The sequence below is a fragment of the Vombatus ursinus genome, unplaced genomic scaffold, assembly GCF_900497805.2.
Source record: "Vombatus ursinus unplaced genomic scaffold, bare-nosed wombat genome assembly UNPS02014662.1, whole genome shotgun sequence".
Taxonomy (NCBI): domain Eukaryota; kingdom Metazoa; phylum Chordata; class Mammalia; order Diprotodontia; family Vombatidae; genus Vombatus; species Vombatus ursinus.
This window is the reverse complement of record NW_020954440.1, coordinates 317,820-335,992: the sequence shown is the minus strand read 5'-3', so window position 1 is coordinate 335,992 and position 18,173 is coordinate 317,820. Positions and strand designations below refer to the sequence as shown.

The window sequence follows — 18,173 nt, the reverse complement described above, 5'->3', positions numbered from 1 at the left end:
GAGAGAGAGAGAGAGAGAGAGAGAGAGAGAGAGAGAGAGAGAGAGAACTCTATGCTGCTAACTCTTTCTTCACCCTGAAGATTAGAGCAGTTATTAACTTCTTAATTGAGTGCAGGCAGGCAGGAAATACAACAAGGGTGAGTCATTGAGGGTTTTAAGCACACTTAATTCTGGCTTAGAAGTTGATCGAAGAACCTTTTCTTTACCTTGAGATATGTGGACAGGAAACAGTCATGGAATAATCATGCATAGTCTGAAATAAGAACTTTCATTTTGTATGCCTTGTTGTTCAGTCATTTCAGTCATGTCTGATTGTTTGTGACCCCATTTGGGGTTTTCTTGGCAGATACTGGAATAGTTTGCTATATTTACTGCTTCACCTCATTTTACTGATGAGGAAACTAAGGCAAGCAGGGTAAAGTGAGTTGCCCAGGGTCACACAGTGAGTAAGTGTCTGAGGCCAGATTTGAACTCAGGTCTTTCTGACTCTAGACCTGCACCATCTGGCTGCCTATGCATGCCTAGGAGCGGGCTAACCAAATAGCCTATAACTGAGCCCTCTTCATTTAGTCTCCTGTGCCAATAAGATCACCAAGTGTATACCTCTCTATCATTAGCCCAAGGATACCATGATGGATTTTCTCAGAAGACTGCAGCATTTCTGGGGAGAAGATGGCAAATGAACCAGTGATTGGACATTTCAAGGTATAGCAAGGATTCAAAACTACCAATTCTGCTTCTATGAACCTAAGAGTTCTCAGTATCTGGATGATAACATACACTTAGGAGTTATCAGCTAATAATGATAGGGGACTAAATGTAGGTTAGTTCTCCCCAAAATGGTGGAACTAAAGTACGATGGTTGCCTCGTGCAGAATCATAGAAGGGAAAGGTGGGAAGATGCTCAGAGGCCATCTACTTCAACCTGGCAAAGCATGAACACAGGGCAACGAGACTGCTGTGTTTATAATAATCCCTACACGGAAGGATGGTGTGGTTGACAGAAAACTGAACCAGGAGTCAGGAAGACTTGGGTTCAAATCCTGCCTCTAACACTTTGGCACAGTGGATAAAGTTCTGGGTCTGGAGTCAGGAAATGTGAGCTCAAACACTTACTAGCTATATGATCCTAGGCAAGTCACTTAATTGCTGTTTGCCTTACCTTCCTCATCTGTAAAATGTTCACGCTCCGTGCCGTACCATGTTATGACTGGAGGAAATGAGTCTGTTTCCCTTTCGTATTTGCATGTGGGAAGGAGAATCCCCCTTAGCATGCATAGAGAGAGCAGTTTCATCAGCAGAAAGACTGTATTCCTTCCCGCTGTATCTCCATAGCTATGGTACCAGTGAGGTATTTATTGAACCTTGCTGATAAGAGTCAATATAGACATAGCAGGGACATACTGAGGGACTGCAGACATTTGTGCAATAGCCCCTTGGAAGCTAAAGATCATACCCACGTTATTCTAAAATCCCTTTATTATCTTTTAGATATAGAACTGTTTGGGAATGATTGGAATCAAGAACCTTGTCATTCAATTTGAAGAGACTGATCCATGTGTGATACCACTATTGAATATCTGGTTACTGTGGACCATCTTTTCAGGACAATGTGATTTTCCTCTGTAAGTCTTTCTATTGGACGGCCTAGTAGCTGCTCTAAGATCTGCACCACTTTTATTTTTGTGTAGCACCTCCCTCTTAATATACCCCCTTCCCCACCTTGATTAGTATCACAGATTCAAAATACAGTAGGGGTTTGTGTTAGCATCCTTTCATAACCAGAGCTTCTGAAGCCCTGCAGATATGTATTTTACCAGCTGACTGGAGGGGATAGCTCGTAATTAATTACACAGTCTATTGAGATAAATGACAAGAAAGATTTCCTTTATGCAAATATAGATACATCCTGCCTCAGGTTACCATGTAACAGTAATAGAAGGGGACAATCACAGTTGGTGCCAGTTATTAGGGAAGGTCCGTGGAAGGGCACAGATCAGGAGGCACATATAACCAGGGCACTCGAGGAGCTGGCATAACTCCTCCTTTCAGAGTTCCAAAGTCACCAGATACATCACCAGCTGCATTCAGGGGAGCTTTTTTCTCCATGGAACTGGCCTTCCTCTGCCATTCTGCTCTCTCTACAGGTTGCCTATGCCTCAGCGTGTTATCCTAGCTTCTGTAAGTCTTGACTCAGTTCTATGCTTCTCTCTGCTTGCTCTCAACAGTGCACATTCTTAGGGTCTTCTGCTGCTCTCTGCTGCCATCTGGTGGGGTGCAACTACTAGGTATCTGCCGTTGGAAGTGTGGGGTAACAAACAGCCACAGCATGATAATAATTGAACAAGGAGAGAGACGCAGCCTCAAGGAGCAAAGCTAATGCTATTGCATTCTTAAAAACGATGATTTTTGACAACAAACACGTGAAGATGGGGATGTAATCTTCATCCCACATAAGAATGGCACACATTTTCATGTTCAGAAAATTGACTTCAAAATTAGAAGATGTTGGAGGTCACAAAGAGTAGGACGTGACTGAAAAAATGACCAAACAACAACAATTACTTCAGTTAATGGACATACAGGGCAGTTAGGTGGCATAGCGGATAGGGTGCCAGACCTGGAGTCTTCCTGACTCCAGGTGTGGCACACTCTATCCACTATACCATCTAGCTGCCAGAATAATGAGAAAGAGGTACCCATATTTTGACATGTAAGCATGAGTAAGTAAATCTTGATGATTTCATTATTTTAAAAAATTCTCCATCAAATTTCAGTAGGGATAAAGTGGGAGAAAATGATGGATGGGGAAAAGCAGGGGAAAGATGACCACACATCTGAATTGAAAATGTATGGGTTTTTCAAACTTGGTATTTAGGGAATTGATATTTGCTTTCTAAAGTTATAGTCTTACACAGAAATAGCATGGTATAGTGGATAAACAGCCTTGGCATAGGAGAACTGGGGTAAAAGCCCTGCCTCTGACATATATTGGCTGTGTGACCCTGAGTGGCTCGTTCATTTCCATAGTGCTCCTCAGGCAACTCCCTACGACTATACGTTGTTGTGCATTGGTGGAACCAGTTTAATGAGAAGTTTCAGGTTTAATTCATCTTCTCATGCCTGACTAGTACGGGATACATTTCAGTCCCTAAATTAATCATAGTAGTGGAAGGCTACTACGTGAATTCAGAAAACTTCTCTATACCAATGTTTGTCCGTGTGTAGAAAATATATTCACACAGGGGACCAAGGGTTATCGGAATATTTCTTTTAGTCAGCCGGTCAATAAACATTTATTAAGCACCTGCTACGTGCCAGACATTGTACTAAGCAGGTAAAAAGAAAGACAGCCCCTGTCCTCAGGGTGCTTATGATCTAATGGGAGAAGAGAATATACAAAAGGAAGCTGAAAAGGAGCTGTATGAGGAAGGTATGCAGGGGCATGACGTAAAATGCCCCAAAGGCCAAAAGCAATGTGGCTGGTTGGAAATGGGGAGAAAATCTGGGCTGAGCATTCGCTTTTTTTTTTTTTTTGGCAACTGGGGTTAAGTGACTTGCCCCAAGGTCACACAGCTATTAAGTATCAAGTGTTTAGTCTGAGGCTGAATTTGAACTCGGGTCCCCCTGACTTCAGGGCCACTGCTCTATCCACTGCACCACCTAGCTGCCCCCCTTTTTTATTCTTTTTTTCTTTTTGCTTTTTTTGATGAGGCAATCAGGATTAAGTGACTTGTCCAGGGTTACACAGCTAGTAGGTGTCATGTGTGAGGCCAGATTTGAACTTAGGTTCTTCTGACTTCAAGGCCAGAGCTCTGTCTACTGTGTCACCTAACTTCCCCTGAGTATTCTCTTTAAACAGAAAGCTCATGGTCCTGCTTTCAAGTCACAGGGTCCAATCAGAGGGCCACAGAGAATTGATGAGAAGAGATAGCTTTGATCTTGCAACATAGTGAGATTTCCCGATGAGTTTTCAGGGGAAGGAAGTTATGATGGAGAATTTCAAAGAAATAGAAGAACAGTTTAATGACAGAATCATGGCATGACAGATTTAGATCTAGAGGGCATCTCAGAGTCCAGCTATTCTACCACTCCCATTTTATGGATGAGGAAACTGAGCCTGAGGGAGAGGAAGTGACTTACCTAGGACCATGTAGGTAGCACACATCAGAGGAAGAATTGGAAGCTAAGACTTCTGATTTCAGGATGTGCTAAGGAGGCAGAAGCTCTTCCTGGCTGAACAGAGGGTAGCATAGTAACTATGTAAAGAGATTCCTGAAGACTGGATTCCAATGATTTCAAGATAACTGGCAAGGCCTCACATGAGACATCCATGTTCATGTGGTTATTAGGCATGGGATGGAGTGCAATGGAGAATAGGATCAATGGATATAGTATATGATACCCAGAAGGAAAGTGGGATATAGAATTTCCAAGTACAGTTAACTCAAAACCCATAACTTTAAACTGGTGCCAGGTAGGCTCAATAAAGTCCTCAGCCATTTTTTTTTTTACCATGACCCAAAAGCTCTTGAGAGAGAGAGAAAAGCTGGGGGCCAAAAAAGAAATCAATTTCATTTCATACAATATAAGAAGGTGTTAGGGCAAATATTCTCTCAGTAGCCATAGCACTTCTGTTGCATGTAATACTTTATGCTTCTAAAACTTTCACGTGTCTTTCATGGGAGCCTCTCAACAGCCCAGAAATATAAATAGTGTGAATACCATTACTCCCATTTTATAGATGAGGAGACCAAATGAGATGCTGTTACCCCACATACCCAATTTGTCATCAGACCTTTTTTCTCACTTCACAACATCTCTACTTCGTGTAACCTCTCCAGCTGGGCAACCCTAGTCTAGGTCCTCGTTATCTTTCTCCTTAGCTATTAGAATAATCACCTCTAAAATCGATCTATTTCCAATCCATTTTCTGCTCAGCTGCCAACATGATCTTAATAAAGTGCAAATCTGACCCCAACTCAAAAAACTGCACTGGTTCCCTATTACCTACAATATCAAAGATAAACTTGTTTGTCAGGCATTCAAAGTCCTTCACGACTCGGCCCCATCTAACACTTTGCTTCCCTTTGAGTCCTCACTGTCCTTTCTGCTGTTCCTGGAATACCACGCTCCATCTCCCGGCTCCTTGATTTTCACTGGCTGTACCCACACCGAGAATACCCTCCTTCCTCATCTCCACTGCCTGGCTTCTCTGGCTTCCTTTAAGTCTCAGCTTGGATTCGACCCTCTTCAGGAAGCTTTTTCCTGTCCTCTGTCCAATGCCCTCAACCCCCAAACCCCCAAGCACTTCCACATCTGAGATTATTTTGCATTTACAATGTATTTATCTTGGATATTTCTAGTTAGCTATATGTTGCCTCTTCCATTAGAATATAGCCTGTTTCAGAGTTAGGACTGTGAGTTTAATTTTCTTTGTATCTCCATCTATGAGCACAGTACCTGGCATATTACTAAGCTCTCACATGTTTGTTGGCTCTTGTCTCTCACACACGCATATAATTAGGTCATATGTAATATAGTTCTTTTTTTTTTTTTTGACTAGGCAGTGGGGTTAAGTGACTTGCCTAGGGTCACACAGCTAGTAAGTGTTATGTGTCTGAGGTCGAATTTGAACTCAGGTCCTCCTGAATCCAGGGCCAGTGCTCTATCCACTGTGCCACCTAGCTGCCCCACTGTAATGTAGTTCTTAAAAAAATAAAAAAAAACCCCACTGTGACAGCTATTTAGGGTTTCCTATATAGTCCTTTCCCCTATTCTTCTTTGTGTCTTAAAACGTTTGTTATGGTTTATAACTATTAAATTCATAATGAAAATTAAAAAAAGAACTGATATCTTTTGCTAAGAAAAAAGAGGAATTATTAGTTACTTCCTATGTTGGAAATGAAACAATTCACCATGTTCTGAAACTCTGCTTGCTGTGGTTGTCATCAGCATATTCTTTAAGGCACAGAAAGCTGCAGGGCAAAGGGAAATGTGTCATGGGGAGGCAGGCAGACAGCAATCAGTGGAAACCAAAGGGGAGGATCTCCTGCTCAGTGAAGCTGCATTCATTGACTACGCAGTGTATGAGGAGGGAGACTTGAAGACCAGGAAACCCTGGAAGAGCTGGCAGATTGGACAGGTAAACACTCCAGGTGGTTCCCATCTTTCCTTCTGGGTGAAGTTAAAACCCAGGGAAGATGGGGATTGGAGGGATCCAAGGGGGTCTTGAATGGGAAGGAATATTCCACTCTTTGGGTCTGAGGGAGCTCTTCAGTCAGCTGTGCCCCTGGGCTCACAAGACAGAGCAGATTTGCTTGTATTAGAATGAAGATAAAAGTTCTTTGAGGCTGTAAGCAGAGACCCTCTTGGCTTTACCGCCCTGATTTTGCCCAGGCTGACATCCTCTGAAGGGAGTGGCTGGCCCTGATGCTTCATACTGGACAGTCAGCCTCTGGTGCCTTCCAAACACTTCTAGCTCAGAGGCAGCCAGAAGTCTCTAGATATGCCCTGGATATTAGGTATGAGAGGCATGGTTCAGTGCTCTCTAGGGACTCCTGCCTTGAGTTTCTCAGTCTGGAACTCATTGCCTGGCTCTCAGGTATAAGTAAGGATAAGAGTTTTTTTTTTCCTGCTTTTTGGTGAGGCAATTGGGGTTAAGTGACTTGCCCAGAGTCACACAGCTAGTAAGTGTCAAGTGTCTGAGGCCAGATTTGAACTCAGGTCTTCCTGACTCCAAGGCCAGAGCTCTATCCATTGAGCCACCTAGCTGTGCCTAAGGGCGAGAGTTTTGCAGCAGTGAACTGAGAGGTGGGTCATGGTCTTGGTTGAAATCTCCCCCTTCCTCTGGTAACAGGCAGCACAACATTTCATTATGCAGATGGGATTAATCTGGGGAAGGAAAAAATGTCTTGAGGGATGGTTCTCCTAGTACAGGGCATTAGCCCCTTCTTTGCATTAATGTCAGACCGCTCCTGCAGTGCAGATCTTGAGCCCTCGTAATCTCTGAGAGGGACATAAGGGAGGGGACATTAGGGGTCAGAGGCCAGAGAAATTCAAACCCAAACCTCCCTTTTGCACCTTTCTACTCTTATGATGTAAATAATTAATTAATTTTAAGCTCAGTTCAAAGTCTACAATGACCATGAAGTTTGGCTTCTTGGCCACTCAGAAATCTTTATTTCTGACCTCCCAAAGGATTACCTTACCGTAGCTTTCCATAGGCAGTTCCTAGATTTCTTCTTTTATAAATTCTCTTATTTAGTCCATCTATTCTTCCCAGACAAAGGTAAACTTTAGGGAATGAGAGGCTTGCCTTCTCTTGCCCGTTTCCCCAAGGCACAGATGAACCCAGGCCTGGACTCATATTAGGTCCTTAGAAAAGGCTCTGTGGAGTCAAAGCATCAGAATAGTATGGACTGTAGCTAGTCAAGCCTGTTTCTTCCTATGTATTTTCATCCTCTTAGGCTTTCCCACTCCCCTCAGAGAGTCCTGTCACTTTAAGGAGGTTATTGGGACAAGCCTGTTCTGCTTCTGCCTTGGAGTAACAGGTCTGATCTGTGAGCTCTGTGCCCTGCCTACTCCTGGCACAGGGTGAGGACGGGATTATTGACTAGATCATTTTCATGGTCAGGATAGGGTGATTTGTAAAATCTGATTCCTTACAGCAACCTTTAAGGAAAACTAATAATCTCAAATGTTTGCATTAATCAGTTCCCTCTTGATCAAGCAATCAACAAGAATTAATTAAGTGGGGGCAGCTAGGTTGATGCAGTGGATAGAGCTCCAGCCCTGCAATAAGGAGAACCTGAGTTCAAATCTGACCTCAGACACTTGACACTAGCTGTGTGACCCTGGGCAAGTCACTTAACCCTGATTGCCTTGCCAAAAAAAAATTATTAAGTAGTCTCTAGGTGCTTAACACTGTTGTAGGTATGTTATATAAGGGGAAAAGATTTTAAAAATATTGAGACATTCCCAACTGTCCTAGGGGAATCAAGATATTTAGGCAAGTGGGGGCAGAGAAAGAGTGCTTAGGATTCAATGGTCATGGGTTTGTGAGTGGATCTATGCGACTGTAAGATGCTGTGCCCTTTTCAGGACCAGTAAGTGGTAACACTGATTTGATTATTGTCCCCGAGCATAAGTGAACAGAGGGGATAGGAGAGCAGGCATGTAGTATCTTGTAGATGGCAAAGTTGTCCTTGCTACATAGACCCTTGTGTCTTAGTAGATACCTAGATGGGATGTAGCATATTATAGCTATCTGGGTCTGCTAGAAAGAGAAAGATGAATTGAAGATTCACTCACCCATCCACCTTACAATCCAGGCATCTTCATCCAAGGGAAGGGAGTTCCCAAAGTTGGGAGTAACTTTTTAGCCCTACTTCCCTTGAAGATCTTTGGGGTAACATTCAAAGTCTCTATAGAACACTGGACCTGAGTTAGAGTGATAGCTGAGCCCTTCTAGTTTGGGGCACATATATACATAGTACCCATCAGTCTCAAACCTCATGTGAGACAGTTCACTTTGCTCTGACCTATGAACAGAACTCAACCCCTTGTCCATGTGTCTTTGGTAATATCCAGGGTGAGGCTGGAGAGGATGCATGGATTCATGCAAGTCCATACCCCCAGCTGGAAAAAAGAATGTTCATAGTATGTGCCCTGTAATGGTGATTCAAGTGTGCTATCTTCCCCTGTGCTCTTTAGATCTCTTTGCATGTCTTTCAAGGTCTTTCACATCCTCTTCCTCATTTTGTCCTTTCAACAAACTAAATCTTCTTTCCATGCTAACCATTCTTATTTTTCCCCAATCAACCATAATATGGCATAGTCTCTAAGTTCTTACCCATCCTGGTTGCCGTCTCTTGCATGCTTTCCAGTTTTTCAGGCCCTTCTTAAAATACACAGTTGTAAAGTGAACACAATAATCTAGAAGTGATATGACCTGGGCAGAAGAATGTGGTACTATCAACATTGTCATTCCAGGAATTCCTCTTTTAGCGTGGCCCAAGAGAACATTAACTTTTTTGGGCTACAATTCCAGCTTCCTTTTGGAGGGGGGAAAGGGAGGGGAGGGGGAGGGGGAGGGGGAGAAGGCGCACTGAGCCTGTGTTTTGTATGACTTCTCTTCTTTCCTTACAGCATCACCAGTGGCCTCATGGACTCCCAGGAAACTCCAAAGGGAATGGTCTTTTCCTCTCCTCATCCGGGTTCCATTTCCTTCTCTCAGGGGCCAATGGGGACACCTGTGCAATTCTATAAATCGAAAGCACCCGTACAGAAATTCCTGAAAGGGGAACCCAAGGTGCTGGGGGTGAGTCAGAGTTCCCCAGCCATTGTGAGAGCAGCTTCATGTGTTTTTAGCCAGGAGGGACTTACAGGTTTGTACATTTGGGAGCCAGAAGACTTTGCCTTTGTATCTGCAGAGCTTAGCACAATGCCTGGCAAAGAGTAAGAGAATAATATATGCTTGTGCAATGATTAGATTACCTTAAAATTATTAAATTCTATTTTGATACCATGAGATCTGAAATAAACCTCAAAAATCATTTAGTCCACCCTTCTCACATTGTTTTAGAGTTGAGGAAACTGAGACTCTGGCAGGGTTAGAGGCACTTCCAAGGTCATAGAAATAGTACATAACAGACCCAAGATTTTATTTTATTTTATTTTTTGACAATAAATATCAAGTGAGGAATAAAACTTTCCCCCTCTTCCTTTTATTTTATTTTTTAATTAATTAATTAATTAATTTTTAGTTTTCAACAATCACTTCCATAAGCATTTGAGTTTTAAATTTTCTCCCCCTCCCTCCACAAGATGATGTGCAATCTGGTATAGACTATACATATACATTCCTATTAAACATATCTTCATATTAATCATATTGTAAAGAAGAATTAGAACCAATAGGAGGAACCACAAGAGAGAAGAAACAAAGCAAAGCAGAAGAGAAAAAAAGAGCAAATAGTGTGCTTTGATCTGCATTCAAACTCCATAGTTCATTCTCTGGATGTGGATAGCATTTTCCATCATAAGACTTCTGGAGATGTCTTAGATCCTTGCATTGCTGAGAAGAGCTAAGTCTATCAAAGATGGTCATCATACAATGCTGCTGCTACTGTGTACAATGTTCTCCTGGTTTTGCTCACTTCACTCAGCATCAGACCATACAAGTCTTTCCAGGTTTTTCTGAAGTGTGCTTGCTCATCATTTCTTACAGCACAATAGTATTCCATTACATTCATTTACCACAGCTTGTTCAGCCATTCCCCAATTGATGGGCATTCCCTCAATTTCCAATTCTTTGCCACCACAGAAAGAGCTGCTATAAATATTTTTGTGGGTCTTTTTCGCATTTGTATGATCTCTTTGGGATACAGCCCTAGAAGTGCTATTTCTGGGTCAAAGGGTATGCACATTTTTATAGCCCTTTGGGCATAGTTTCAAATTGCTCTCCAAAATGGTTGAATCATTTCACAAGTCCATCAACAATGCATTAGTGTTCCAATTTTCCCACAACTTCTCCAACATTTATCAGTCAGACTCAAGGTTTTAACCCAGGTAAATGATTCTAATCCCAATACTCTTTCAAGTGTTTGCATCTCAGGCAAATCTCTCATTTTATGTATGGGTAAACTAGAGAGATTCAATGACTTGATGATATGTAGGAATTGAGGAGTAGTACTCAAAATCTGAATACCTCTCCTTTCTTAAAATTCAGTGCTATTTCCATTCTATAGACTGTCTCATCCATGTGACCTTCTCAGGGCTTAGTAGATTTCAGGTTGGGCCAGAATGGCACCATGCATTTAGGATAGATTTATTTAGTCTTAGAGATGGATGTTAGCATGATCCCTGAATGGCCAATTCTAAACAGTGCCATAGTTAGACCTAGAAAGGATCTAGGGCTTTGTACAACTCTACGTGGCCATAGTCTAGAATCCTTTAAATTCAGTCGGTGTGGGGAAGAAAAAGAGAGATGTCCCCATTGGCTATGGTGGTGAAGAGGGTATCTACAAATTGATGACTTGGAATGCTTGCCTCCTCCTTTTGTCCTAGGGAGTAAAGAAGGGATTTTCTGGTGAAGTCTGTATTTTTTCCTATTCTTTCCTCTGTGATGGCATCATATAAAGATGACTAGCAGGGAATAGGGTAAGAAGGCAAAAGGCACTTGGGAAGAGGAAGAACAAAGAAACAGGATGTCTCTCAGAGTTGGGGTCCTAAATCTAATGGATCAGCTCTTTATGGGGCAATGTCATCCATGTGATATAATTTCTATGGCCTTCTGTTGATCTCCCCTCATCTTTTCTTAGTTCAGGGTCAGGGGTGTAAATATTTAATAATAGGTTCTGTGGAAAAAAATGTATGCAGGACACATTTTAAGGTTTAATCTGTGTTAACATTATTTGCTACATCAATTAAGTCTAGACAATCAACAAAACATTAAATCAAGCCCTGATTTGGAGGGATTGTCAATTTCTGAAGGAGAAATACTCACACTGACAATTTAGCAATTGGCTCTCTCATTTGGAGTCTCTCTAGCGCATCCTTGTATCCTGGAAAGGCTTGTCTTGGTGGACCAGTAAAAGACCAAGGAAACAATTTGAAACAGCTGTTGGCATAAAGGAAATTATATGAATCCTTTATAACTATTTGATCAAGTTCTGTTTCTGTTTATCCCCTTCCTGGCAAGTAAATTATTAAGTAAAATTTATTAAATTATTAAGTAAATGCTTAATAAATGTTTACTGATTGACAGTCTGACTTGGGGGCAGAGAGGTAAACTAGCTTTTAGGGATGTCAGTAGCCCATATACTAGAAAAAGTGGTTATCCTAGGCTTACTTCAATTCAATAAATATTTATTAACTTCTTACTATGTGCTAGGCACTGTGCTAATCGCTGGGGACACAATTCATAAAATGAAAATAATCCATGAATTCAAAGATCACAATCTAAAGAAAGAGATGAAACACAACAGGAGACAGGAAAGCATAGGAGGGAGAGTTGGGCCACCAGAAGGTACCATCTCAGGGCAAGGGCCTTCTCTGTTCCATGGAAGTGAAACAAGGTAGGGCAGCAATGCAAAGTGGAGTGGTCTGAGAGTCCAGTATTTGCCCTCTAGAAAGGAAGGTGCTGGGAGGAGTTTGGTGCTCACCTTTAATACCACCAAAGGAGGCTGAGGGAGGTGGGGTCAATGAAGGCTTGAGCTAGCAGCATGGCATGAGTCTAGAAGTGATGGTCCTGCTAGGGGCATCTTGTTCCATGGAGTTGACACCAGGCAGGGCTCAGTTACACTTGTTTTCCAGATAGGGTTCACTTTCAAAACCCACCAACAAGGCCCACAAAAGTTACTTTAGAGGACACTCTTTTGGTTTTGGAGTAAACCTGTGATCTCATTAGGGTAAAATGCTCCCAAATGGGAAGAAATGCTTTATCAATGAAAACTGGCACCAGCTCTGTGACATATTCATAGCCAGTGACTCTGAAGGGATTTGGGGTATGGTGAAGATAAGTGACTGGCCCAGGATCTCACAGACAGTATGTGTCAAAGGCAGGCCTTTAACTCAGATCACAGTGATTTTAATGCCAGCTGCTTTTCCAATATGCCACATTATCCTTACTGAGAATAATCATCCAAATTTGTAGAGCTTCAGAATTTGCTAAGTACTCAACAGACATCATCTTGGAATTAAAAAATAGTTTTTTTAAAAAAATAAATTAACTCAATAATTTTAAAATAAAAAAACTATTTTTTTTTGTAATCTGGAGCTATGATTTCATTGTTGTAGGGAAGTGCCAGTAAGGAAATTCTCTCAACAAGCACAGATCCATTTGTGATCTTACAAAGTGAGCAGGGGACCTAGAAGTTGAATGATGCATCTGGTACCACACAGACAATACTTATATGTAAGAGATAGGAAGGTCACAGACCATTTCTTGCTGACCCTTGAGAGAGCTCTCTCTCCATTGCACTCATATGATTAGAGGATTTTAGAGCTGTACAAGACCTTACAGATCTTATCTAGTTCATTTTACAGATGAGGCAACTGAGATCTCGAGAGAGGAAGGCTCTGTGTCCCGATTTCTAGGGATTTTAAGTGTTAGATTTGGGGATTATTTCTAGTTCTCCCAAGCAATCAGTGAGCCAGTTACAGACTTTTATTAAGCCTCTACTACATACCAGGTACCATGGGCTCTTGCCAGTGCCCAGCAAGATTCTGGAAAGGAAGGAAGCCATTTGAGGAAGGCAGGAGACACTTGCCTCCATTTCTAGAGAGAAGTGAATCAGTCCTCTATGAGCTCATGAGAATTTCTTTCCCTTCTAGGCCATCCAGATTATGATTGCCCTGATGAACTTCAGCTTGGGAATGGTTTTCATTTTGGTTTCTATGAATTCTCACGCAGTTGAAACTTTTCTGTTTTACACTGGCTACGTATTCTGGGGAACAGCATTTGTGAGTAGAATTAATGAAGCTAATTCTGAAATGTAGAGTTTTTCCCTTTGTACCTAGAAAGCAGGTGGGAACCTGGGTCCCAGAAACATGTCCTCTGTCCCCACTGTTTCCTTTTTGCCCCTTCCAGTGATGGATTTGGGGAAAGGTTGATACTCGCACACATATACGTACATATACAAATATGTATACGCACATATCTATATGTATACACACAGCTATATCTCCTATCCCTGCTCATTGGCTGTAATATTAGGGTGAATTTTAAATATTTGAGACACTTTCCAGAGCAGCTAATCAGCGGTTCATTTCCTTTCAAAAATGATATAATAAGTGTAACACTTTTATTTACTTAATTGTAGTCTGAGAGGCATGGATTCCCCATAGCTCTCTGGGCTACCTCACACACCTAATACACCATTATGCTGTAAGATCAGGTCTTCCCAGAGAAGTGGTTACATGGTCATCATACAAAATCATTCTGAGTCCTAGTTATGAGCTAAGTTCAGGTGTGGATTTACCTTTATGATTTGCCACTAGAATTCCTGAGATCTTTTAGGGGTGCTCTCTGTGCAAAATCAGTCATCGTTGACTCACTCTCTTTCTGTCTCTCTGTCTCTGCCTCTCTGCCTCTCTCTTTCTCTTCAAACTTTCACCAAGTCCAAGCTATAGAAGACTAGTGCTTTTTCCCCTTTTAGCAGGGTTACTTGATCTCAGAGTGATTTATGCTAATTCTCATCATGAAAGAAGGTAGGCTTCTTTACTCACTCTTTGTCCAAGTGTTTAGGAGACTCCTGGAGTGTATGATGGGTCCATCAGAGACAGCAAGCTCTCAGCGATGGGAGAGGCAGGTCTTAGTAACTGTGCAAGGGTGGGCACAGTAGGGACAGAAACAAAAGTTTTAGGGTATTGATTCGTTCCTTGTTCCTTCCATAGTTCATCATCTCTGGCTCCCTCTCCATTGCTGCAGAGAACAGAACCACAAATACTCTGGTGAGTGGCATTCCCTCTTTCTCTGCAGCTCAAGAGCAAGAAATTTCTGATCTTTTTTTTTTTTTTTGTGCCCTCTGAAAGGGGAGGGGAAAATAGGAGGATTATTGAGAGACAGCCTCAGCAACCCTTGGCTGGGCTATGGTAGGCTTGCTTGGTCAATGCCACACGGTTGAGTTTGTAACCTAGGGTCACAGAGGGGATGAATCACTATTGACTGCTCTCCCATTACTCAGATTACTACCTGGTAGAGCCTGCGGTCATACTGGCAGAAATAAAAATTGTTCTCTTGATTTTTCAGTTCCCTTGACCTCCTCAATTATCTTTATGTAAAGAAAGGATTCCCATACACATGTTGTATTGCTTAGTAAAATGGAAGGATTTTGAGACCTGAGCATTTTTTCCCTTAGTCCTTATATCCCCAGTGCCCAACATACTGTCTTGCATACACAGTTGGCACTCCATAGATACATCTTTCTCTTGTTGCTGTTGGATGCACATATGTGTCTTGAACAAGACTGAATACATGGTAGCAACTCCATAATTATGTGTTAATGGATTGGTCATTCTTATGTGCTTTCAGATCCAAAGCAGCCTTGCAATGAACATTGTTAGCTCAGTGGTGGCTGGACTGGGAATCATCTTTTTATCAATCAGCTTGGCAATGTTTGCATACTCCCACTACTATTACTGTCGCCAAGAAGGTTACCATGATGTCTGTGTTTTTGGTCACTCTCTATTACTGGTAAGTACTTCCAAACTGGGGCCAATTATGATCATGGATCTTTGGAACTGACAATCTTTACAGGCCAGGGCAGAGACATTAAGGGTTTTGCAGAGTTCTGAATCTTTAAGGAAGGTGGTTTCCTTGGGTTGGGAAAGAAGAGGAGATTCCTTAACATTTTTGGTCTTATTCCTGTTGTCTGAGTCAGAAATATGAATTCTGAGAACTCTGAAGGGGAAAAAGCAATTAATATTTCCATTTAATTCAGTTCATGCCCATCATTTTGTTGAAATAATAACAGTAACGTCAACAGCAAACGACAACAGTAATAATGTTATCACCACGTGAGGTGTTAACTCTACCCTGGGTGTGTGACACAAGAAGGCCAGCTAATTGTGAAGCAGAGCTTCAGGAGGTATTGGAGGAGAGACAACCCATTTTTAACTTAAGAAGGGGGAGGTGAGTCAAGACAGTCTTTAAGGAGTGAATGCCAACTGTGATGTATCTGAAAGGAACAGGACTTCAACAGATAAACACATGGTGTACTGGAACCTATTCCTGGCTAGTGGTTGGTGCAGGGAAGGTCGTTGAAAAGGGAGAAAACTTGGGGCAGCTAGGTGGTGGGCTGGCTCTGGAGTCAGGAGCACCTGAGTTCAAATCTGGCCTCAGACACTTGACACTTACTAGCTGTGTGATCCTGGGCAAGTCACTTAACTCCAAATGCCTCAAAAAATGAAACAAACAAACAAAAAAAGACAATGGAGAGAGCAGAGAAAGATTTGGGGATAGAGAGTGTCTAAAGTTAGCCTGGATGGAAATCAGAAAAGAGCAATGAGTTCAGTAAGAGATAAAGATCAGAATATAATGAAGTTGGAAGTAGAGATTGGGAGCAAATTTGGGGAGGGAGAGCTCCTCTCACAGTGCCCTTGCTCACTTCCCCTTTCCTTAGTGGATGATAAATTTTGAAGTCAGGATCAGTTCTGCATGGTGACTGCAGGCACCATCGTGGGCTTGGTGCTCCTGGGACAGTTACTGATGATTTGAGCGACCCAGAGCCGCCAAATCTCTGAGGAAAACAGACACAGAAATTGAATGCTGGTTAGAATTCTGTCTCCTTCTAGGGGGTTTGGGGTTTTCTTTACCAAATAAACCTGTGCTGAGCTTGGATGACATACTCAGATGGATGCTAGCCTAGCTTGTGTATGGAATGGAACACAAAGGAAGAATACTTATGTGATCATAGGCAGGCCATTTGCATTTCTGAGCCTCAGTTTGCTGATATGCAAAATGGGGATGGTTATACTTGCACAATGTATCACACAGGATTATTGTGAGGAAAGTGCTATGCGGATCTTAAAATGCCATTGAAATAGGATTTATCATTATTGTTAATAATAATACGTAACATTCACATTGCACTTTAAGGTTTGCCAAGAGATTAATATGTGTCTTAAATTTTTCTTTCAGGACAATTTCTTGCCTCCTGTCTTACCCCCTCAATACTCCCCTTTACCTCATTTCTTCCTGAGTTGTTAGAAGTGGGGCCTTGTGTCCACCTCTTACCATTCTCTGTTTGGTTCCTCCTTCCAGGGAATCAATTTTATTCTTCTGATTCTAACTATTTTGGAATTGATCCTCTCCCTCACGATCTCAGGCTTTGGCTGCAAGGCAAGCTGCTGTGGCCAGAGTGGGGTGAGTAGCTGACACCATCTGGTGACCTGGTCACTTTGGTAGGGATGTGCAATGAGGCCACTGCTTCGGGAATCAGGAAGTAGGTCCTTTCAGGAATAAGAGAGGTAACTGAAGACATATCCTTAAGTCTCATTAATTGGGGACAGTTTGGTTATCTTGGGATTTCTTGGTCAGCCATCAGATTTTTGTATTCAGCCTGTATACAGGAGAAAATGACGGGGTCAGCCTTTTACCTCTCCCTCCCTATTTTAGGCAAGTTTAGAGAGTAACCCTATTAGGAGTGAACTTGGAGAAAGAGTGAGAGGACCTGAGGGGAAGGTGGTCATAAGCTAGAAAGGTGGAAGGAAGAGAAGAGGGCAGAGGGATAGATGAGTAGAAAATGCAAAGAATGAGAGGACATGAGAAATTGGTTATCCAGTGCCCTCATAATGCCACCCTTCCTGTCTCATTTATCCATGGCTTTGGCCTTAGCATAAAGGTGATGTCCCTAGAAATGTTCTTCCCCTATAATCCCTTCGGTTCTATTCCTGCACCTTTGGGTGACTTATGTGTGGACTTTCTGTTGGCCTTATAGATCACTATCTTCATGCCTCCTCCACCCTATGTATCAGAACACCCAGCTGCTGAATCCTGCGAAGGAGGGACCATGCTTCCAAGCCCAGCTGCTGACACAACTGCCTTGCCAGGAAGCCATCCCGATAGTTTCATATAGAACACATGCTTCCCTGTTCTCAGGGAAGGCTCTTTGCTGTGCTGGCTGTTTCTCGATGAAAAATAAAACAAATTAATTATGGTTTCCTGGATTTCTTTGTTACGAGTCCCCTTCAGCTTTGGTGATGGATTCCTCACTTCCTCTTTTTTTTTTTTCCTCATAACAATCCCTTAATAATGTCAGTGTTTGCTCACAACAGTATCAGTAAAAATGTCTGTGAATTGTGTTTTAATGTGGCTGCCCGCCAAGTGCAACCTGCCTCAGTCATCCTATGGATCCCTGTAAGAGATGGGGACGGTGGCACAAAACTGGAACCCTTGCTGCCCTCCATGAATGAGGATCCTCAGCTTCCGGAATGTTCTGCTGCTCCCACCTGAAGATACACTGTGATTTCACCTCCAGTGAAATCGTCTTTGACCTTCGACCGCTCTGCCGACTCCTCTAGCCTCTGACCTCTCCCCTCCACCTTGCTGCCCTGTCAGTGAGCCATTTGTAGAGGAACTTACGCTAATCTCAAGATTTCTTCATCTTTTTCTGACCCCATAGCTGCCCACAAAATCATACACCCCTCCGCAGCTTCCTCTTTCTCTA

The 18,173-nt window shown here is 42.3% G+C and overlaps 1 protein-coding gene across 1 annotated transcript; it reads left to right on the top strand.

Annotated features, from left to right (window-relative positions):
- The first annotated feature begins 5,981 nt into the window (after positions 1-5,981).
- LOC114042672 (membrane-spanning 4-domains subfamily A member 4A-like) lies at positions 5,982-17,666 on the top strand. Its single transcript, XM_027861357.1, has 7 exons — positions 5,982-6,145; positions 9,151-9,322; positions 13,339-13,467; positions 14,401-14,457; positions 15,038-15,199; positions 16,769-16,870; positions 17,445-17,666. The coding sequence occupies exons 2-7, from the start codon at positions 9,167-9,169 to the stop codon at positions 17,580-17,582; spliced, it is 744 nt and encodes a 247-aa protein (XP_027717158.1). The 5' UTR covers positions 5,982-6,145; positions 9,151-9,166; the 3' UTR covers positions 17,583-17,666.
- The last annotated feature ends 507 nt before the right edge of the window (positions 17,667-18,173 follow it).